General features: G+C 42.4%; 2 protein-coding genes across 2 annotated transcripts in view; one reads left to right on the top strand and one right to left on the bottom strand.

Annotated features, from left to right (window-relative positions):
- The window catches only part of SRRM3 (serine/arginine repetitive matrix 3), a 76,384-nt gene extending 73,688 nt beyond the window's left edge, over window positions 1-2,696 (bottom strand). Inside the window, exon 1 of the mRNA XM_063295713.1 lies at window positions 2,451-2,696. Coding sequence (XP_063151783.1) covers window positions 2,451-2,674 — 224 coding nt within the window. The 5' untranslated portion in view covers window positions 2,675-2,696. The remainder of the gene's footprint in view (window positions 1-2,450) is intronic.
- A 15,940-nt stretch (window positions 2,697-18,636) lies between these two features.
- Window positions 18,637-23,132, top strand: LOC134488647 (kelch-like protein 41b). The gene is made up of 4 exons (XM_063291109.1): window positions 18,637-18,730; window positions 19,628-19,706; window positions 20,785-21,012; window positions 21,701-23,132. Exons 1-4 carry the CDS (start codon window positions 18,637-18,639, stop codon window positions 23,130-23,132), a joined length of 1,833 nt encoding a protein of 610 aa, XP_063147179.1.
- The last annotated feature ends 680 nt before the right edge of the window (window positions 23,133-23,812 follow it).

The following is a 23,812-nucleotide window of genomic DNA, read 5'->3' on the forward strand; positions in this document are numbered from 1 at the left end:
TAAGAAGCACAGTCTTGCACGTGACTTCTCCAAGGTTCTACTTCAGGTACCATGAGTATATTTTTAGTTTTTGGTAATATACTCTGATTATTTTTTCATGCTTCCTTCTCATATATTGTTTCATATAGACTTGGGGAATGAAGAATAAAGGATGCTAGCAGATGTGTACATTACAGGTAGTCCTCACCTAATGACCACAACTGAGAGCAGAATTTCAGTTACCAAGTGAAGCAGTCATTAAGCGAATCTGACCTGATTTTATGACCTTTTTTGCAGCAGTCATTAAGTGAATCATCACAGTCATTAAGCAAACTGTGTGGTTGTTAAGCAAATCACACGGTTCCCCACTGATTTTGCTTGCCAGAAGCCGGCAGGGAAGGTCAAAAATGGTGATCACATGACCACAAGATGCTGCGACAGTCATAAATGTGAACCGGTTGCCAAGCGTCCAAATTGTGATCACATGACCGCAGGGATGCTGCGATGGTCGTAAGTGCTAGCACCAGTTGTAAGTCAGTTTTTCAGCACCATCATAAGTCTGAACCATCACTAAACAAATGGTCATTAAGGGAGGAATACCTGTATTGCCATTTGGGTCATGATGATATTTGCGTTTTGCATTGTCCATCAAGCAACTAACCTAAGTGGGGGAATCCTGGACAAGTATTGGCAGTGATCATGCCGTATCTAGATACAAAGGATCTGTTCTGCTAGGCTGATGACTTTCTCACTGAATGCCTAAAGTGTTTAAAAACCCTGCTCAGGTAGTTGATTAGTTAGGAGCCTCTAATCAAATATATGTCCCTTTGGGTATATATTTCTCCTGCTGGGCTGTCTTTCTGCTGAGAGCAATAGAGGACCGACCTTCTTCTGGGCTTCTGCCAATGACAAGGAAGTGAATCTGACAGGCTTGACCTATTAAGACCGTTGCCGCTGCTGGCTAATCTGAGCCACAAACCAGCTGGCTGAGCTAAAAGCAGCTGCTTCCCTTTATAAGGACAGCAAAACTTATGTCATACCCTCCCAGTGGCCTTCTGCTCCCCAGCATGGAAATCCCGGTGACGCATCGGTCCCTCGGTGCACCAGCAGTGAAAACAGAAAAGCTAAGCGCAGTTGAAGCTGAAGATAGCAGTGCCTGGGGATCTCTCTTTCCCACACTAAAAGCAAACAATCCTCTCTTCCACTAACTGGATTTTCTTCTCAAAGATGCAGGAGACCCATCACTCAAGCGGATGATGCCCTGCAGCAAGTGTGAACTACACAGGTTCATGTCCAGGTTGATTTAACCTGAATGGTGGATTAGCCACGAATCAGACCACACCTTTCCCCCACAATTTTGGGGACTATGCAAGTCTGTGGTAGACTAGTGGGTAAATCATAATGCTTGAGATTTCCTGTGATGGGAAGAGGACCTGCTTTTTTTTAGTACTCTTTTGCAAGAAAAAAAATTAGCTCTTACTGTATAGAAAACTAGCAGCTGAGATGCTTCCCCTTCCCCTACTAGTTTTCTACATGGACGGATTAGATGGTGCATGCCCTTGCAATACAGTTGCCTTAGACGATTGGGAAAATATATTTTTTTAAAAAGCAGTCTCTCACTTGCCATTCTTTTAACTGTTACAGTATCTATATAACTGGGCATGCACCTTCATTTTACAGTCGTTTGAACTTTAGGGTTTTCATATGTCAATCCTTATTGTTTATCAAAATATTCTCTGCAAAATCTGTGGCTGGTTTCATGTACCCTGCTAAAGCAAAATGTGGCTTCTTTGGTTTGGGCTTTACGTGCGGTGTGAACCCATCCATTATTGCTTATAAACCATAGTTTACGAACGTGCCATAGGTGGCTTATTCAATGCACAAAGGTGATTGTGTTCTTGTTATTGTTACACTATGCTTTGATGTGGTGTATAAACTTTGTGTGTGTGGCAGGAACAGAAACAAGAAGGGACAGAAGTTGAGGTGGGGAAAGGGCAGAGCATCCAAAGGGAATTTGATCAGTAATCTCTCCTAGAGACAGTTCCCCTGCATGGCAGAGAGATGCTGCTTGCCATGCTGTTCTTTCCCCATATGAAAAATATGGGTGTATGACAGCCAGTTCTAGCAAAGCCACAAGCAAACAACCAGAAACCAGACCAGTCTATTACCAGAACAAGAGGCAGATGGAAACCATTACATCATGTGAGCAGAAGAAGGCATGGGAATTTGGTCCTTGATTTCACTATAAATAGGGCTTGCATTTAATACCCAGCAGTTGCTGGAATTCATTCACAATAGCTTCATAACTTTTTCTGCAATACATCTTACTAGAAGCTCTTGAACCTGTTTATCTGTTTCCAGTCCAGTTTGTCATGAGAAGCCTGAGAGGGTAGTAGATCTCTCAGAAACATTGGGGTAGCTATTGTGGGAACCTGGGTACTAGGTCAGACAAGCACTCAAACCTCACTCACCCTTGCTCTTCCATCATCTCCTGCAGCTCCATGCACTTCAGCTCCACCCGCCGTTTCCTCTCATGGTCCAGGATCTCTCGGTGTGCCTTCTTCACCAAGCCAGATTCCACCAGCCGCACTTCTTCTTCTGGCTTGTGCCAAGTGCCTGAGGCACTGGGCTGGGAGAAGCCATTGGATGCCTCCTGTGGTGAAGGCATCTTGGTGCCGTTGTTATAGACAGACATGCAAGCTGGGTGGTCTTTGGTGGTACAGGCTGGAGACTAGGAAGAGAGGGAAAGCATGCATTTATTTCTTCATACTGGAGGGGAAAACCCCCTCTCTTAACAACTTACAGTTAACTTAAAATTAACATCAGTGAGGGGTAGATAATTTCACTGGGATCACACTCTGGTTGTGTTCACACAACACACTTAATTGATGAATTACTGAATTACTGATGACTGAGTTCATTTCTGAATATCAAAAATACATTGAACTTGAACTAAACAAGATTTGTACAACATGCTAAGCCACAACATGCTAAGCCACAAACAAACAACCCAAGTGTACTATGTAGATTCAACTACAACCTTTAGCCAACCTGGTTAAGTGTGTTGAATTCACACAGCCATAATGCTTTTAAGGACCAAAAGAGAGGCAATAATGAATAATGCTGTGTAGGCGGGATTGTTTCACACATGTGGGCAGAGCTGAGATTTCACTATTCTCCCTGGCTTTGAGGGTTTTTTCTTTCTTCCTCTGACCTATTAAATCTATTTTATTTTGCTGCCTAAAAATGTGAGGAAATAGCCTATCTTCAGTAACCATGCTGCCAAAAATTATGACAAACATCTCCAGGGATTACAAACAAAACAAAACAAAACTGTTGTCTTTTCTGCATGATTTTTTTTGTGTGCCTTCAACTCAGTGTTGATTTCTGGTGACACCCTGGACAAACCCATGCAGTTTTCTTGACAGCATTTTTGGAAGTGGTTTGCCATTGCCACCTTCCAAGGGCTGAGAGGGAGTGACTGGCCCAACGTCACCCAGCTGGCTTTGTGGCTACGGCAGGACTAGAACTCCTGGTCTCCCGGTTTCTAGCCTGGTGTCTTAACCACCACACCAGACTGGTTCTCTCTGCATGGAATTACTGAGCATGTTTTAAAGGGAACAGGTAACTGCTTCTTCAGAAGATTGGGAACTGCTGCAGACTAAGCACCTTTGCTATTTCTCATTAGGAGTATAGAATGCTGCTACTGATTTAAGGGCAATTCTGCACTGCAGCTCAAGCTGTTTGTCTTCCATTCTCTTAAGCCTACTTCAGACAGTCACTCATATTCTAGTCACCTCACAACTGGATTACTGTAATGCACTTGACAGGGGGCTGCCCTTGAATACCACCCAGAAGCTACAGCTGGCTTGGACAGGGATGACAGCACCATGTTATGTGCTTGTGACCCTATTGCTTCATGAGCTGCACTGGTTGCCAGTTGGCTTCTGGGTACAATTCAAGGTGCTGTTTTTCACCTTTAAAGCCCCTCATGGCATAGGGGCTGGCTACCTGAGGGACCACTTGCCTCTGCTCATCCAATCCGATCCAGCAGGATAGGTGCACCCCAGGCTCTGTCAGTTAAAGAATGTCATCTTCTGGGACACAGGAAGCGCACCCACTTTGTTGTAATTCCTGCCATCTGGAATCACCATCCTTACGTTATTCAGGAACCCACTGAAGACCTATTTGTTCTCCCAGGACATGGGGACTGTGGAGCCCCTTTTTGTTTTGTTTTGCTTAGTTTTGCCCTAGTTTGGTTTGAACTGTTTTGGTCTTGTTTTGGTAGTTTGCTCTTCTAGTCCATTTGTTTTACACACACACACACAAACACGTCAGCTTTTTAGTAGTAGTGCTGCCCAGAGTCACTTAGGAGTTGGGCAGCTTATAAATTAAACAAACTTCAGAAATGCCAGTGGGATTGCAGTGGGTTGGCAACAGGGCAAGCTGGTGTTTGGTCCACCACCAAATACATTGGAAGCTCCTCTGCTTCTTGCCCTTCCCATCCGTACAAGGCAAGCTTCACTGGCTGGCTGCTATGTGGATGATCTACCAGTGCATGCCTGTTCCTTTTAGGCAGGGTTTCTCAACCTTGGCAACTCTAAGCTGTGCGGACTTCAACTCCTAGAATTCCCCAGCCAGCAAAGCTGGCTGGCAAATTCAGGGAGTTGAAGTCCGCACAGCTTAGAGTTGCCAAGGTTGAGGAACCCTGCTTTTAGGGATTGTTCTCTTCTCACTAGTCCCTCGGTCTTTTCTTTTCTTTCCCAGATGTTTGCACTTGTGGATGCTATCCCACATGTTCTCCTTTGACACTAACACAGGTCCTTTCTTTTTTCTTTTCCCCCCTTACGGTGACATCATAGCTCTAAGGCTTCAGTAATCAAAGCCAAAAAAGTTGTCCTCTCATACCTATGTCCTTCTATAGGACCATGGAAACTTGGTAGCAATGAAGAACTGAGAGTTCAGCTTCATAGAAGCAAAGTAGCAACAGTCCTACCTTGCAACGTAAAGGTATTTAGATATAGGGAAGGGAAACTTTGGACAACTTTTGGCAATGGGTGGGAGAGCAAAGGGTGCATGCTTCACCCAGCCTGGGCAGAAACCAAAAAGGAGACATAAGGGCTGAATGGCGCATGAGCTTCTAGGGTTGATTGACCTATGTTCATTGACTTAACAGGTCGTCACTGGGTCAACTGCGAGATTACTTAAAAATCTGCACCTGCCAACCAGCAGAGAACTGAGCAGCCCACCAGCCCGGGTTGAAATGGCTGCACAGGCAGTGACCATGGGGAGGGGCAATGCCAGGCACTGTAGCCAATCAGAGCTGGGGCTGCTACTAGAATAGAACCATGCACAGGAGAACATCTGCCCTGAAGGGCTTAAGACCCCTTGGGTCAGAAAAGAGCGGTTTTGGATTGCAGCTGGGAAATTCCCTGGTCATGGGCTGGGAGGTGGGGGAGGAAGATGTCATATTTTCCTGCACTCAGGAAGTGGCAAGTGGCCCATACCAATGGTGGCCCAGCAGAAAGTGCGGATCTGCCCTAAGTCAACGTTTCCTACACTCATTGGCAATGGTGTTCCAGGGCTTCAGAGACAGATGTTCCCAAGCCCAGGCCTGCAAATGATGGGAATGGACTCTGGAAGTGTGGCATTCAACCCTGGTGCTCTGCCATTGAGTCAAAGGTTCCATAACCCTCATATTAATAGCTATCCCTCTGGATGACATATCACAACTAAAACATTGTTGGACAGATGTGTGAATTCAGTGGCACTGATTATTCAGCTTCTCGTGGCTTACTGGCCATGTGTAACCATGTGTAATTATCTAGTGTAGCCAGAAAATTAAGGATTGTCTCTGTGACACCTTCCCTTCTGCCCTTCTTCCAAGGCACACACACACATACCAAGCACATGCTCTTGGACTCTCTTTCTGATAAGATATACTGAGCTAGATACTAGTCTTTGCTTTTCCTTATAATTTATTTCCTATAAATAAATATCCTTTCTGTTATAGTGATAAAACCTGTTTCACTAATAATTATTGCTCTCAGGAACATGCACACTCAGAATGCTTCATCCAAAAAAAAAAGACAGCGGGAGAAAGGAAAACCAAAGACACATGAAATTAGAGAGCTAAGAAATGACCATGACAATCAATAAATCAAGACATATTCAAATGTACATAGTAGTAAGGTAAATATAACATCTGAGAATCAGTTGTTATTGAAACATTGAGTGGTTCTTGAGTGCCCACTTAAACAGAGGATCTGCTTAAGGAACACATGCCACATTTTGAATGCCACCATGGAAAAGGCCCTGTCTCTCACACATTTACCCCTATGGAATTTCAAAAAAGGGCTCCCAAAGCCACATTCAACACTTGAGGAGCTTGATATCAGAATGATTCATGTATTATTTTACTCTCAAGCCATTAAGATTGCTTTTCCCAACCTGATATTCTCTGGTATGTTACCCTTTAATCCCTATGCTGGTTGAGAGATTATGGAATCTCAAATCTAACACATGAAAAACACCAGGTTAAGGAAGGCTGCATTAGTTGGCTTTAACGTTTAAGCACAGCACTCTAATCCTAGGTGTCAACAGATATCCAGTGCTAAAAGAACTGATTTGAATTAATCCCTGATACTGACATTGAGAAATATACCCAACAAAAGAAACGGGCATAAATTACATGAGCCAAACCAGAGTGTTGGAATTGGATTTCATTGTAGAGAATAATACTGAATGGGGGCAACAGAGAGCAGAGTGAGATTTTATTGATTAGAATACATGAGGTTAATATAAAATTAACTCAATCCTATTGCAAGCCATCGATCAGAAACCCACATCTTTAAAACTACTGCATATCAGTAACCAAAACAACCTAGTCAAATGCTGATTGCTATATACCACATTTTGTCAAAACCTGATTGCCACAATTCAGCTATTGTCAATTTGAACAGTTGCAAAACCTTTGTATGACAAGTTTTTTTTTCCGCTGCTGTTTGATGGTGTCCGATTCTTGGAGACAGCCTGGACTAGTCCTTGCAGTTTTCTTGGCAAGATTTCTGAAGTGGTTTGCCATTGCCTTCTTCTGAGGGCTGAGGGAGAGTGATTGGCCCAAGGTCACCCAGCTGGCTTTGTGCTCAAGGGGGGACTAGAACTCACGGTCTCCTGGTTTCTAGCCTGGTGCCTTAACCACTATACCAAACTGTCTCTAACAGGACAAGTATGACAAGTAGGTCTGATTAAAAAGACCCATCCACTTCCCACTCCCACCTTCTCTGGTCTTATCCAGCCTTAAGTCAAGAAGTTTATTTTCATCTTAATAAAAATCAGCAATAGCTGAGGAAGGGACAGGAGATGGCATCCAAGAAGTGCTGAGAAAGTATCCGCAACCTCATGATGTATGCCAGTATTTCTCAACCTTGGCAATTTTGCGATATGTGGACTTCAAGTCCCAGAATTTCCCAGCCAGCATGGCTGGATGGGGAATTCTGGGAGGTGAAGTCTACACATCTTGTTGCCAAGGTTGAGAAACACTGATATATACAGTGCTGCAAAATAATTTAAACTAGGTTGTTTTAAACAGGTTTAAACATCCACCGATAACTCAGGAGAGATTGGAACTGCTATTCCCACAATTTCTAGTCAGCTGAAGGTCAATGGAGGGTCCAAAGTCTGAAAGCCACATCTCTAACCCAACAGAGATAGCACATCGGGAAAGACAATGGTTCTTTCCACATATGGGGATTGTGTCCCCAGGGTACCTGCAGCAACAGTCACTGGTTTCACCGGTGGGTATAATCAGGCAATCAAAGCCATGCCCCTTTGTAATGTGTTTTGCATGCATTGCACAAAGTAAAGGTGAATAAGCCTATGATTCCCCAGTCATGTCACTCCCATTTTGAAGCCTGGCCATTGCTGTGGATGCTCCTGCAATGCCCCCATAATATTGTGAGGGTTCTGAGGTTACAGCTCAGTCACTGCACCAAATAAAATCCATCCTACTTTTCAAGATCCTCCTCCCTACCCTTCAGGTGGCAGAGATCTATTGTACCCTTGTGCTATCCTCCAGTCCCCCACATTTGTATGGAGGTACAGCTTCACCACCCTTCTCACATTGTGGCTTGCTGTTTTTGTGTCAATGCTCACCATGAAAAGAAACTAGAGTGAGCTAAGAATGAAGGCTGGAGTAAAGCTGCCATGTTCTGTTCCTCCCCACTGGCCAGATGTGTGGCAGCCCTTAGAAGTTGCACAGACAAGAAGCACCAACCATAAGCACGAACACTACCTTTATTGTAAGGTTACATTAACAGAATCTTGCAAATCTGAAAGCCCTCCTGTCTCTCAAGGACATTCTCACAGACCATCACACTGTGGGAAGCACTGACCAGCAACATGGGAAGATGGAGCTCAGCCTGAGGACACTTGCCCCACAGCTGTGAGAGTAAGAGAGGAGGGTGGCTTTGTAGAGCTGCACTATTGAAAGGGATTGGATAGGACAACACACAGGCCCTTTGGTAATATGTTGTCTTGGAAACTACATTCTTAGCTTTTAGATACAGGACCATGGTGGGAATCAGAGGCTCTGTCAGAAAGTTGCCAGGTCTTCCTAACCCCATACCTTAGCTAAGAATGATGCGTGCGAGGAAGAGGAAGATAAGAGGAGCTGCATATTCAAGCAAATTGGGGGGGGGGAACCCACACAGTGAGCTATCTTTTGCTTTTTCAAAATTATTTTGGTAGGTACTGGCTACCAATATGTGCTGAAATTTTTACTCTCTGCTTCCATGTATGCTTAACTTGAAAAGAGAATGAAAACTGGACAAGCTACGTGACCCCGGAATTTCTTTCCTCATTTGAAGAAGTGAAGTGAGCATAACCATTAATAACTGAAGGTTATCTTATCTTCATTAATTTGATTTCTGCACGGCTTTAATCCAACAGGGCTCTGCAAGATGGGCTGTTACAGTATCTTCATTTTCCCCTTCCTCAATAGAGCAGGGATTGGAGTCCAAGCTTAAGTCTTTTAGCCTTTGTTACAATCCACCACTTCAGATCTTTGCCTGCAATCACTTTGTTGCAAAGAGCTGAGCTACGCTGAAGCTGCAAAGCACTTGGCTAATGCACTTGGTGTGGGACTCAAGGACTTCCTGCTTCCATTTCTGTTTTCCTCTGCAACTCATTAGACATCAAAAGTTTCCTGCTGACTGGTATTCAATAGGAAGGAATGAAGAATGGGACTCTTTCCATCGTGGGCCCATCACTGTTCAGTTTCTAATATCACACAAATATTCAGCTGCTTAAAAGAAACCCAGGGAAGCCATATTGAGATCATGTGTTCTGTTTGCCGATTATATGTTATCACATATTTGCAGTTAGCTTGCTTTTTTCCTTTAGCAAAAGAATGAAGGTGGCAAGATTTCAAAAGGTGAGATTCAAAGGACGGATTTTCTCATTCGGCAAGTGGAGCTGTGCTACTCAGCTAGCGGGTTGTTTTGCATCTGTAGCAGCTGTGACAAGATTCATAATGTTCCATACAGACTAGGACTGTGCACAAATGTACTCTAATCTGCTCCAAGCCAAAGGCTAGGGTAGGCTATGCTAATTAAAGAAGCCAAGCAAGGGAAACAAAAGCCAAGCAGAAGGAAATCAGGCTGGGCAGACAGCGTCCGGTCTCTGAGCCTTATTCTGCTCAGCAATCAGAAGCTGTGACTGGGCTTCTGGTTTGGAAGCACAAGTGGTTGAGATCCTTCTGGGAATTTTGTTTAGACGTTTTATGAGCTTCTTATTATGTAATTGCTTGTATCGCCTGCATGCATGATGCTCCCCATTCCTACTCTTTGCTTTAGACTCAATGGAAGACAAGATGCTTCATTTTCTTTGCTTCTGCAGAACAAAAGATGCTAATTTGCCAGCTCAATCATTCACTTTGCAATGCACCAGGAGCAAAGTTTCAGGCAAAGAGGGGTGTGGGGCAAGAGGAAGGAGATTAGAATAAATATATATATGAATGAATGAACGAACGAACACTGTGCACCAGGAGGTACAGCACTTGGTTCCCAAAGGAAAAACACCAGTTAGCGAGAGAAATAAGGGCCTCAAAGAAAGTGTCATTCACACTGCAGTGAAGGAGGGCTCATCTGAAAGTGAAGATATTAAGCTGGGAGTCTATTTTTAGTCTGCAATACTGTTTTATCAGAGTTGCACTCTTGTGCAGAAAGTTGGTTTTAATCTCTGCAAGAGACTTGGGATCTGCTTTGTAACTTGTGATTATTTCTTGAGTATATGAGCTAGCCAGGAGAAGGGATAGGCAACCAGGCAAAAATGGTGGCTGGTCTTTACAAAAAGCATTTTCTCCCAAATCAAACTGCCCCTACCATCAGCCCCTCTTGGTGTCTTACTCTGTTCTGTTGCATACCACCCAGAATCTCAATTTTTACAAATATTGGAAATAAATATGTGTTTTTGCTCACCCCCTGCAGAGATCTTGGGAAAGCTTTTCCTAACCAGATGTCTTCCAGATGTTTAGAGACTGCAGCTCCCAAATTCCCAAGCTCTGGCAATAGTGGTTAAAACTTCTGGGAGATTCAGGTCTACCAATCTGGAAGGCACCAGGCTGGGGAAGGCTGATATAATCGGATTTCTTTTCCTTGCTGATCATATCAGTTTCAGTTTTGTCACTTTACCACTTTCCTTTTAGCAATGCCAATCAAATACCACTTCTTCCCCCTGCCCTACCTCTGTCCCACATTATATGGGTAGAACATTTATTTTAAGGCATAGAAAATTCAATCAACATCATTCTATTGTTTGGCTGTCTGCTCATTAAAGATCTTTTTAGCTGATTGATCACCTGTCTTCAGGTTGATTAATTAAATAAATTTAAATCAACATGTCCATTATTAAAGTTTCACTGCAGCTGCCTTTTACTGATCTCAAAGGAAGTATGAAATGACTTTCAATTTAAGAAGCAAAACATGCATATGATAAGGCCATCCTTAAAATATATATACCCTGCTCACTAGTTGAGAAATACACCCACATTAAAATAGCTTCCAGGGACAAACAAGTGTGCTCTTAACCCTTGGCCTGATAAAATAAAATAGTTCTCACTGATGAATTAACTAACATTAACCTTTGTTTAATCAGCAGATTATTTCATTGATTCCGGGTTGTAGCTCTAATTCATTATGTCACAATATTTAACCTGAAAGAAGAGGAAAAATGGTGCCCATCTGACCATTCAGACAGATTGGGGTGGCAGGGGGAGAGAGACAGAAAGTTAAAGGATGGTTCTTAGTGGATCTAGCATGGTGCTTGAAAGGAGTAAAACGTAGTAGTCTTAGATGGATACAGAACAGTATTTCTCAACCTCAGCAACTTTAAGATGTGTGGGCTTCAAGTCCCCGAATTCTGGGAGTTGAAGTCCACACGTCTTAAAGTTGTTGAGGTCGAGAAGCGCTGATACAGAAGCTGACACCTGATGAATTAGCAAGAAAGCTTGGCTAAGAGAGATATTTGAAGGGCTTGCTGGACATGGATACAGACCAAGGGAAAGGTAGAAGTGTTATGGAGATTGCTGGTGAAGAAGAGGGGGGCCCTCTCCAGGAGGAAAAGCGCATGCGCAGTATTGAATCTCTTTGGCTCCCAATCAAAAAGACCAGAAGAGAACCACCTTAGGTTTCTGGGTTTTTTTCTAGTACAGCTTGCTAGTGCCTTTCAGTTTAGCAGGATTTTGTCTAATGGAGTAGAACAATAAACACTAGAGCTCAATCTTCTGGTCTCAGCGTGGTTCTTCGCTCTATATCCTGACAAGAAGTTCTCTTAAGACAAGCAAAGAAGAACTTGATACTTTATTTTGCACCCCTCTTCTTCCTGTGTTCTAATTTTTTCTTTAAAGCCCAGAGCAGGAAATTAAAATATGAAACTTTACATTAACTCTCAAGCCCCAAATTCCTTCAACTGTAACAATACTCTGAGGAAAAAGACTGTGGCCCCGAGAAGCTTATGAAATCAAGTTCCCACAGCTTTACTTAACCAACCAAAATAATGCCAGTAAGGAAAGCAATTTCACCCCTGCAACACCTCCCATTTTTTCAGCTTATACTACAACTACCTAATTGTATGCCAATTATTGCATACTAATTATACCTTAATTAATTTTCCTTTTCCCTTAGTATCGTGTCTTTTAAACTGTAAGCCTATGGCCTGGGGCTATATTTTTCCCACTGATTGTAGTTAGGGGTGTTGGTAAGGATGAGGTCAAAAGAGTGAAGATGGTGGTTACAACTGCACAATCAAAGCCCTGACCATTTTTATGTGCATCCACACAAGTGAAGTAGGTTGGGGCTTTGATGTGTGGTTGTGATTGCCATCCTGGCTTTTGACCTCTGCCCAACAGACCCCCCCCAACTGTATATAAGCCATTCTGGGAACTTCTTATTTGACAAGTTGAATGTTTAAAAATGCTCTAAATGCATAAATAATAACAGTCGTTACCCAAACTTAAACATTTGATCTGTTTAAGGGGCGAAGACGTTAGCAGACATTGATAAAAGACAGCAAAGGGCCAATTATCTCTCCGCCTTCTGCTCTCCTTGTCTTCCAGACTTTTTCTTCTTTTTGCATTTGCTGTCATGCACAGTTCTCCTGTCCCCCAGAAAGATGACAGACATAACTCAGTTGGAGAAGTAATGAGAATCCTGGGCCTGACAAATAATCCCAGGGATCTGGAGATACAGAGACAGATTGTATATTGGCATACAGTATCTGGTGTCCTCTTGATTCAATCAAGAAGGAAAGAGCTCAGCGAGTGACATCTGAAGCTCCAGACAGTGACTTCACTGGAGGGTAGGGTTGGAAATCTAATTTATTGCTTTTTCTGGTTGGCTTCATCCTGTATTTCACTCTTCCCAGTTTGGAGTAGTGGTTAAGGCTCCAGGCTAGAAACCAGGAGACCATGGGTTCTAGTCCTGCTTTAGGCACAAAGGAAGCTGGGTGACCTTGGGCCAGTCACTCTCTCAGCCCTAGGAAGCAGGCATTTTATTTATTTATTTAAATTTATTACCCAACTCCAAAGGACTCTAGGCAGCATACAAAACTAGAAAAAACATAAAAATAGCTAAAAACATTAGATCAGACAGCCCAGACTAAAATGATCTAATAAACAATAAAATCAACAAAACAAAACAGGGGCCTTAGACAAATAATAAACATCAACCCCAGGCCTGGGACGAACACCAGTTTTCAAAGCTTTCTGGAACTCTAGGAGCGGGGTCACTGTCCTTACCTCTGGGGGGATGCTGTTTCAGAGGGTGGGGGCCGCAACAGAGAAGGCATGCTTCCTTGGTCCCACAAGAAGATAACATCTAATGGAGGGGACCTGGAGCACACCCACTCTGCTGGAATATCCTGGGTGGACAGAAACTATTGGAGACAAGCAGACTGTCAGGTATCCAGGCCTTTTGCCATACATGGCGAAACTAACTGGTTCCACCTCCTCACATAGAGGTGTTCTGAAATTTGGAAGTTCTCCTAGACTCACAGCTCCCGCTTAAGGAGCAGTGATGTACAAACCTTCTGTCTCCCCCCCCCCCCGCAACCTTTAATAACTCCTAATATGCCTATGGGAAGAAAGACATACACTGCAATTCCTCTCCAAGATATACATGGCTCCTGGCAGACCCTGCCATGCACATCAACCTGTGCAAATGACTTTAATTGGGTGCACGCTGCTTGGGTCTGAAATGCCAGGTGCTGAAGTTCTCCCTATAAATTTCAATCTGAGAATGTGACATGCAATCCATTTCCCAGATACTGACGCATTTTTGCTGATTAGCGAAACCCTGCCTTCCGGTAAAGGGATGTAAAAATTTATTCCACTGAACAAGCGGAGATTGATGTCAGTGATGGAGAAAACCAGGACTTTGGCTGTCCTGAAAAAGCACGCTCCAGAAATGTACAGAGATCAGACTTCTGTAAATGGGCACAATCACAGTCTAGTACACATTGACAGGTAGCCAATATATAGGAGAATAATAATTCATATTATTAATATTAGATTAATAGGTACCGCTTCGGCGGGCAGGTAACGGTGTTCCGTTTAGTCATGCTGGCCACATGACCACGGAAGTGTCTACGGACAAACGCTGGCTCTTTGGCTTTGACACGGAGATGAGCACCGCCCTCTAGAGTCGGACACGATTGGACTTCACGTCAAGGGAAACCTTTACCTTTACTAATAATTCATAATCAGAAATCACATGCACACTTATTTTAACTAGAGATGGGTGACAATTTTCATTTGAATTACAACATGCAGGGAGGGGCAATTTAACTCTTCTCTCCCCAGACATGATCCTGGTGAAATTAGCTTTTTATGACCTGCTGTAAGGTTTAGGGGGAATCCCTCTCCCACAGCAAAGCTTAGCACAACAGAAGCACAGGATTTTATTGTGAATGTGGCTGAGGTGGGAAGGCTTAAATTCTTCTTTCTGCATGATGGGCCCTAGATGAAAACTGTTGCCAACTGCAATGTCTGTAGTTAATGGGGGCAGGGGGACATCAACCCCAGGCCTGGGACGAACACCAGGTTTTCAAAGCTTTCTGGAACTCTAGGAGGGGGGTTGCCATCCTTACCTCTGGGGGGATGCTGAACCCCAGCATAATTTTTGATGATAGATTATGCATTGTGTGTAGTTGGATCCTAAAGTAGCAATCTTAAATTTACTTATTATGGAACAATCCCCATTGAACATAGTAAGACTTTTAAATAAATCAAAAACATACAGAACTGGGCTGTATAGCCTATTTAAATCAGGGTTACCTCATGTTCTGAGTAAATTGAATATATTCTCCATAACTGACTGATGAGGTTTACAATATTGCAGTATTTCTTCTTCACTATTAACTTGTTTGCTCATTTTCTCATATGTTCTTGTTTCTCATCTCATCTAAAGAACTCAGGACCATACTAATTTTTCTTTTCTGATCCTCTGCATATAATTAAAAATCAAACCCTTTTGCTCATATTTTAGATGAAGAATAATTGCTAGGAGCATTGCTAGGAGGATTCTTAAAATTCAAATTCCGTCGGTTATGTGCTTTGTTTTTTGTCATGTCAATTATGAAATCCCTAAAGTGCTATCATTTGTAAGATGTAGTCAAATAGAGATCACCATTACATGTCAGCAAATTACCTGTTAACAGGTGTATAAATAAATTAAAGAAATAAATAAATAACCTACTAACTACTGTTACATGTTCATTATCAAATATGAATACAACAGTATGCTACATATTAAAGAATGCCCAGTACTTTCATAGATACATTCTAATGAGGTTGCTTTTATTATCACTGCTTGCTTCAAAATGTTTTTTTAATATTATTTCAAAACCCCAAAACCAATAGCTGTTTTCTAATACCAGAAAATATCCTGCAAGTGTTGAAACATTCAGACATCTAGTGAATATTCAACATTTAGAAAAGATCATTTTGGGGAATAACTCATTTGAGTGCCTGTAGGAGGGCATCCATTGCCAAAAGATTTGCAGACTTGCAGGGAGGAAAATTTTCTGTTTTCACACACACAGCACTCTAGCCCTTCTCTAGTAATTCTAGAACAATCATTCTTATCTCCTGCTGAATCCACCTCAGTAAGTGGCTGATTGCTTAATTATATTCTGTCCTCCCTTCTTTTTGTACATTGATAGCAGGCTAAAGATATGCATAGTCAAAGCTGAGGCCAACAGGGTTAGACAGCTGTATTTATGTTTCTCCTTGGTATCTGAGTGCTTCTTCAGAATTAGCTGAAAATTAGAAATGTGTTAGCCTGCACATGTCCCCAGCTTATAATATGCCACCAACAGGGTGAGCATGCCATACGTCACAGGCACAGGATGCTACTCAGGTGCATAACTGGGGGGCAAAGGACTGCATCTGAATCATAGATCCTTGGGTGTAGCTTCCAGAGCCCTTCCAAAAAATTATCAAATTAAGTTTTTTCATATGGTGGGGGCAGGGGTGATTAAATTAGTAGGGACCATCATATTTGCACAATTGATTCACTTAACTTTATTTAAATGTAACCATATTTAATTTGGGTTCTGTCCACCCACTTCTCACTGGATTCACATACCCCATTAAAAGCAGCTAATTTTGGGTCAATAAAACACAACTGATATATTTGCAAAATAAGCCATGCCTAAGCATACTTTAGCATGGCTCAACATGGTGCCGTTCTTCACACAATGTGCTAAAGACAATAGCTCCCACAACTCTCTAAGCCACAACCTAGCTGCCCCCATTTTAGGTTGGAGTAGTCTGTTCTGCATGCCCAGTCCCTGTGTAACCTTCTTTCCTCCTCTACACTTTTATAAGGTGTGAGTGTGTACTACATCAGGTGCTGAGTTGCTAGGAGACATTCAAGGGAAAGGTAGCAGTTGCTAAGTGCCCAAGGAACAAACCTAGTGACCAGGATGCTGAGAAATAATTCAGTCAACTATCCCAGTCTTCCCTCAAGCAAATTGGTTGAGGGGTGATGCCAGTGCTGATGAACAGCAAGGAGAGAACTAAACCATTCATGGAATCTGGCTTAGCCCTTGATCTCAGCACTTACAGAATTGCCAGAGAAAGCCAGAGAATTATAGCTCCCGTTCCTAAATGATCCCAGGTTTAATTTTTCCTCTTTTACGACAAGCCCAGCTAAATAACTAGTATCACTGCTGGTGGGGAAACTTTATCCATCTCATTCCCAGTAAGTGCCAGTTCCTCCCTCCATTATATTTTATTTACACACCACCCTACTTAATATGTATCCCAAACATATTTGTGTTTGTCTTTATCCATTTCAGTTCCTCCTGTGATGCTCCCACACATCTTGAGCTTCCTAGAGCTTCTCCTGTTGCCATGGCACCAGAGAAGGCTCTCACTTTTCTCTCCCCACAGCCTCCCTGAGCTAGGCCTGATGGAATGGAAGGGTGCCCTGGTCACCTCGGCAACCAAGCTGATATATCCCACCCCACAGGATGATGTGCCCCTGTTACCTTAGCAACCCACCTGCTGTTTCCTCCAGGGTAGTTTTTGCCTTCCCACCTGTTCATTCCCCACCTGGATGATTTCATTAGCTCCTTTCCCTGGCCCAGGTCATGCCATTCTCATCCCGTATAGCAGGTGGGCATAATTCTGGTTTTGACAAAAACCTCAAATTCCAACATTGCCTCCAGAAGCAAAAGGATGGCTTGAGGGAGGCTCCAGATGCAAAATGGCAGCTGAAATGCTAGAAACAAGTATTTAATGCTGCATTCAGTCTTAAAAGGCTTGAGTTTCTACAACTGTCAACAAAATCAGATATCACATAATTTTGATCAAGAGCACAGAGCATCTACCTGGGTGAGACGCTGTTTATGCCAAATGGCCCTTGAAATTATTGTCATGGTTTTAACCAAGGATGGAAAAGTTTAACGTTTAAAAGACAGCGAGAGCAAAGGCCCTAGCATATGATGATGGAAGTTGGATGGGATTTTGTCATACATGAGTGGGGCAAGGAATTTGGGAATTGGAGAGCTGGGTGTTTTGCTTTATAAATTATTATAATTTATAAATTTATAAATTATTTTAATCTATAAATTATAATTTAAATTATAAATTATTTTAAGACTATTTAGGATTAGGCTGGTTGTGAGATTAGGTGGGGTGTGAGTTTCCCACTTTGCAAAGGAAGGAAAATATGGCAATGATTTTCAGCAATTGTGGGTGAGGCAGATAGGGGTCAAAAAAGTCAAGATAGCTGCCATGACCCTGCAAATGAGCCCTGCCCCTTTTTTGCATGCATCAAATATGTGATGCACATAAAGGGAGGTGGGGCTTCAATCACATATTTATTTTATTTATTTTACAAATTTATATGGCTGACCGACTCACACATAGTGACTCTGGGCGGCTTACAAGATTAAAACCCAATAAAACACCCAGCAGCGGAAACAAGCATACTCTAAACTAGCCATTTAATCCCCAGGCCTGCTGACAGAATCACTTCTTTAGGGCCTTCCAAAAGATCATCAAAGTGGGGAACAATCTTATCTCTCCGGGGGAAATAAGATTCCATAGGGAGGGAGCCACCATGGAGAAGTCCCTTTTTCTTGGTCCCACCAGATGCATCTCCCTAATTGATGGGAATCAATTACATAGTCACAGTAAACAACTTGATTTTTTGATTTGGCCCTTGGTTTCCCCTGGTGGGGGGTGATATTGGTGGCCACATAAAAGGGGCCAATTGGCTACCTGAAATCCAAGAGCTTCAAGTTGCCTATTTTTGCAGACCATACAGGATAAGATGGGCCGGTGCGGTTCCCAGCACCCAATTTTTGGCCCTAGTTCATACCACCATGTGTTGTTATATGCATGCCTCTTCTTGCATCTTTGCAAAGCACACCACTGTTTAAAAATTTACAAATCCCTTTCTAGAAGGCAGCAGATGGTAATTGGCTTTATATACTATATCTTCACTGAAGGTCATCTTTTTTAGGGGTGATGTAAAGGATCTCTGTGTGAATGTATCAGAATGAAAGTATTATTTTCCCTCCCCAATAATCTTGCCTTCTGCTTCATAAGCTCAACAGCAGCACCTAATGTTTTATATCTTTAGATAGACAATGACTAATGCTACAGACCTTCTGAGGAGCAAAGAGATGCAGTTGGATGATACTTCAAGTCAGTTATCCTCTCTGAGGCACTCCATTGGGCAGGGTAAGGTTGGATCATTTCTGACTGCTTAGATTGTATCTTTCAGGGTAAAATATTTTCAAGTGTTGCCAAAAGTGGTAAGCTTCCATGCTGGTCAATGTGTGAAAGAGGAGGGGATAGATTCTACATGCACATTTGCGTCCCTTGAATATTCAATCTGTTTGCAAAGTAACCAACCTGTAGAATCCTCTGTGCGGGAGATGGGCGGTGATAAAAATATGATAAATAGATAGATAGATAGATAGATAGATAGATAGATAGATAGATAGATAGTTTGTAGGACTCCAGTACTGAAATGTTTTACGATTAATAATTACTGGTTAGCAAGACCTTAGTTATTTGCTAGAAAGCTGTTTCTTCCAGTCCTAGATATTCTAAAATTCTCATAAATCCAGAGTTTAGAGAAAGTAATCTTGCAAATTCATACTGAGACTTTTTTTAAATTGCATCATTTATTCCAGGATGAAAAGGTGTTCAGAAACTTAACCCTAACGAGCCTTCCCTCAAATTAAGCCCTTTTAGAATCTAATATACCAAGGACTGGCAACCTGGTGCTTTTCAGAGGTGTTGGTTTGCTGGTAGCATAGAGTCACTTTTATAGTGAGATAGGCAGTGTATAAATTTAAAAAACAAACAAATAAATTTGTTAAGAACAGAATGTAATTCTTGAAATAGAAGTATAATCTTGCTGGAATCTTTGAGTGAGATGGGCAGTGACTAAATTTGAAAAATAAATAAATAAATAAATAAATAAATAAATAAGAAACAAATGCTTGGTCCATTCCAACAAGAATATATTCTTATGTACTTCCATTGCCTTTTGATGTGTGGAAGTATAATTTAATATTTTCCTTCCTCAATCCTTTTCATTCAGCAGCATCATCTCTTCTGCCCCTATAGGCATCAAGGAGTTGTACCAGACTCAACAGCTCTGTGACATCACCCTGGTGGCTGAAGGAAGGAAGTTCCCATGTCACAGGTAAGCAACTGTTGTTAATGAATGGACTAAAATCTTCTATGCAGTTTCTCAAAAGATTTTTCCTTGCAAAAGAGGTTTTTTACAGTTTCTGTTTTTTTGGCTTATTCTCAAGGTGGTTGAATTTTTAAAAAACTTCTCTTGGCAGTATTTTTTTAACTTACTTCTATTGTCAGAGGCAAATATGATGCTACTGCTGGCACTGTTCATTTCTTACACATTTTTCTGTCATTTTGAAGCCTCCGAAACTGCTCATGTCTCTGAAATTTGATTTATAAATAAATAAACAAGCAAACTGAAAAAATCCCTGAATAAGAGGTGTTCCCATATGATTTTTTCCTTCGGAATTTAATCTAAGGTTAGGAATGGGCTAGGGGGACACTGCAGGTCACTAAAGAGAAGACTGGCCATTGAAAGGCAGGACATTTGCACATACCCTTCACCACTTCCTACTGAATGTAAGAACAGCACGTTGCACCAGCGAAGATTTCGCTGAAGTTCTCTTCTCCTTTGAAGTCCATTTTGAATGTAAATCCTCTTTAATACAGTTGAACAAAAGCTAGAAAAATATTGTTTGGCACTAGTAATAACTCATAATGTATTTAGGAGGAACTCATAATTGAAGTTGAAAGGTCATTTATAAGGCAGGGGTGAGGACCTTGTGTTCTTCAGATGTTGATAGATTCTAATTCTTGTTATCCCCTGGCAGCAATATTTAGAAGAGCTGGGAATCAAACAACATCCAGAAGCCCACTGGCTTCTCAGATTTGTTACAGGATCTATCCACAAAAAGCTCACCAAAGTTAAATTTGGCCCACAGAAAATAACTCATGATAGTACGGTTATATGGGGAATCTGAAGCAGATTTAGGTTTATGCTGGATGGAATTACTGTTCCATCTAGCTTTATGGTAGCCTGCAACTTAGACCAACTGGAAGGTGTCTGCTGAGTCTTTTTTAATCCTGCTTTTTGAGATCCTGGAGATCCTGTGAATTAAGCTAGAACAATCTTCTTGCAAAGAGTGTGCTCCTTTCCACCATCATTACCTCCTTCTCTTTCTTCATCTTTGCTTCCCCTGCAGAATACTCTTAGCTTCTGTCAGCGTCTACTTCCAGCGCATGTTCACCAGCACCTTCAAGGAATCACGGGAAGGAGAAATTGTGCTTATAGACTTGTCTGCCACTTGCCTCCAGAGTCTCCTGGATTATGTCTATACTGGGGAATTGCTGCTTCTTGGGGAAGAGGCAGAAGAACTGTTCACTGTAGCTAGTAGACTTCAGATTACTTCTGCACTAGACATTATCACCAGGTATCAGGAGGAGGGTTTTACGCATCTAAATCAATGGCGATGGTGATTTTTATGGGTCTTAAGCTCTTGTTCCTAATGTGTCCCAGATAAGTAGTGCTACATGGACGTTCTTGACTAGAAATGACAGATACCAGGATCTTGGTAACTTCCAGAAGTATTGAGCTACCACCCGTACAATCCCTTGCTACTGGCCAAACTGGTTGGAAGTGAGGGGAACAGAAACCCAAGATTTCTGGACAATACCAGCTTGACTACTCTAGGATGCCAGCAGACTCTGTTTAATTGCTATTTCCCTATGCCATGACAAAGTCTGTTTGGGGAATCACACCATTTTGCTCCCATTAAGATCTGTAGGAAATGTGTTCCCATTGCTAAAGCTTATATCCATCACATCCAGTACCTATTAAGGATCTTCCTAATTTGTCTAATTCCTTTAAATTTATCATTTCTATTTAAAAGATATGTGCACCACTCTTTGAGTATCAGAATGATTTAGAGAAGTACAATAAAGTATAGTAAAAAACTAATCTAATCAGAATGTAACAAGAAATTACACAAAATAAGGCTGTGTGTGTGTGTGTGTGTGTGTGTGTGTGAATGATCCTAGGTTCATATTTCTCTCTATTTTCTCCACTCCAGGGTTCATTTTTACCAAAGTCTATTATGTCCCCTCTCTTGCTTTTTATAGATTTCTCAGAGAAAAGATTTCCATGGAGAACTGTCTGGGGCTTTACGTGTTGGCATATTCCCACAACCACCGACCTCTCCTCCACCCAACATCGAGTTACATTGCTTTTCACTTTGAGCATGTCTCAGAGCTTCCTGCTTTCTTGTACTTGGATGTTAGCATCCTGACTACCATTATTGCTTCAGAAATCCTGGCAGTGGACTCAGAATTGATTGTGTACAGAGCTGTACGCCGCTGGGTCACCCATAATCTTGCTGAGCGTCTCCCAAAGCTTGCAGCACTTATGGATCATGTTCGGCTTCCCCTCTTGACTCCAGAGGAACTTGCTGAGGTCCGGGCTCAAACAGAAGAATTTTATGAGTGTGTGCGTCTTCCTTGGGAGGAGCTTAGTGTGGAAGAAAGGTTGTGGGCAAGTAGAGGGCTGAGGCATGGCATGTACCATGAAGGAATGGTATGCGTGGGTCTCCCAAAATGGAGTGAAGTGAATTTTGAGGATGAGGAGTTGGATTCTCATGTGCACTTCTTTGACCCTTCCATTGATCAATGGGATCAGCTCCCTGACCTGAAATCAGTGACATCTCCCAGTTGTACCTCCAATGGCCGTAAACTCTACATAGCTGGTGGACAGCATTTAGATGGTTCGTATTCTGACAACCTGCTTGTATATGATACTCTTGGGGGCTGCTGGTCCCAGCTCCCCTCCATGTCCATAGCTCGAGCCTGGCATGCTTTCCTCATGTGCAGGAAAAAGCTGTATGTTGCTGGTGGCTGGGATAATACAGGGACGCTGATAAGTGCAGAGACATATGACCTGGAGCAAGAAGAATGGATGACCATCTCTAGCCTTCCCTTTGCTCTGACTTATTTTGCCTCCACAGCACTTGGGAGCAAACTATATCTCATTGGTGGAGAGATGGTTGACTCTGACTTGCCAGTTCCCCACAAGGGATTCCTGGTTTATGATGTTATATCAGGAGCCTGGTCCCAGATCCCCACAGACTTAGAATTTTATGAAGCCAGTGCCATCACGTTGGGCAACTGCATCTTTGTGATTGGTGGGCTGTCTGGAGAGGATGCTCATGGAAACCGCCACTTCACCCAGCGCTGTATTTGCTTGTTCAGAGATGGTACAACCAATCATAACATCTCTGTCCCATCACTCCCCATAGCCATCTCTTATCCTGGTGTTGCCTGCTGGAGGAAGAGGATATATGTCTTTGGAGGAGACAGCAACAACCGTAATTCCAGTGCTATCCATTACTGGGAGCCAGGCCAAAACACCTGGACCCAGTGTTCAGCAAGCTTGCCTGATCCTAATTATGGGGCATTTGGGTTTGGCTGCATACCACTTAAGGTGCCTCGAAAACATATCCTCAGCATCTTTCATAGGGGATCTTCCACAGCAGTAACAGAGCATGCAACATGCAGTTAAGTGTGCTCCCTGGCATCCAACCTAATTGGCAAGCTATTGTTGCTGTTTTCAGTTAGTTAATTTTTAAAAGGAGAGATCTGAAGGCAGATAACTGATGGTTACCTTAGATCACAGTATTAATTCAGACTTCCTCTATGGCTAACAGAATGCAGCTTCTTCTGCTTTTGGCTTTGTACAAGTTATTTTGACACTCATCTCCCCTTTTTGTCTCCTTGATTTCTCTAACTCTTTGCCTCTACATCCCATAGAGCTCAACATGTTCTGTATCTTGCCTCTAGTCTCTGGATGAGTTTTCTTCTGTCCCAATCAAACTGACATTCTGGAAAATCAGGGCAACTGCTGAAAACTGGGATGTGTAAGGCATTCTCTGATTTATAAATATTCTCTGAAATGCAGAATTTCAGCCAACTAGAAACTCAACAGCAGTCCCTAATTTTACTGCAGCCTGTTCATTATCAGGCTCTAAAATTGTGTGCAAACTGCACTAGAATCTCTGGACCAGCTTACATCCCACTTCTTGATGCATTTTTTGCTTAAGGCATTTTTAGTGCACCATGTGAAATATTATATGAGGGTCCTACATCACCTGTGAGGTAAGGGTCCTTAAGAGAAGGTTCTATGCCCCTCTGGGGTTCTTCCACCAAGGAAATGATCCAGAGGCAACACAAAATCATGTCAAA

This window comes from Candoia aspera, chromosome 1 (genome assembly GCF_035149785.1).
Source record: "Candoia aspera isolate rCanAsp1 chromosome 1, rCanAsp1.hap2, whole genome shotgun sequence".
In the NCBI taxonomy this organism is placed as follows: domain Eukaryota; kingdom Metazoa; phylum Chordata; class Lepidosauria; order Squamata; family Boidae; genus Candoia; species Candoia aspera.

Coding starts and splice junctions, on each gene's coding strand:
- LOC134488647 (XM_063291109.1), top strand. CDS start 18,637: ATGACTAATGCTACAGACCTTCTGAGGAGCAAAGAGATGCAGTTGGAT. Junction 18,731..19,627: donor GAGGCACTCCATTGGGCAGG/GTAAGGTTGGAT, acceptor CTGCCCCTATAG/GCATCAAGGAGTTGTACCAG. Junction 19,707..20,784: donor AGGAAGTTCCCATGTCACAG/GTAAGCAACTGT, acceptor CTTCCCCTGCAG/AATACTCTTAGCTTCTGTCA.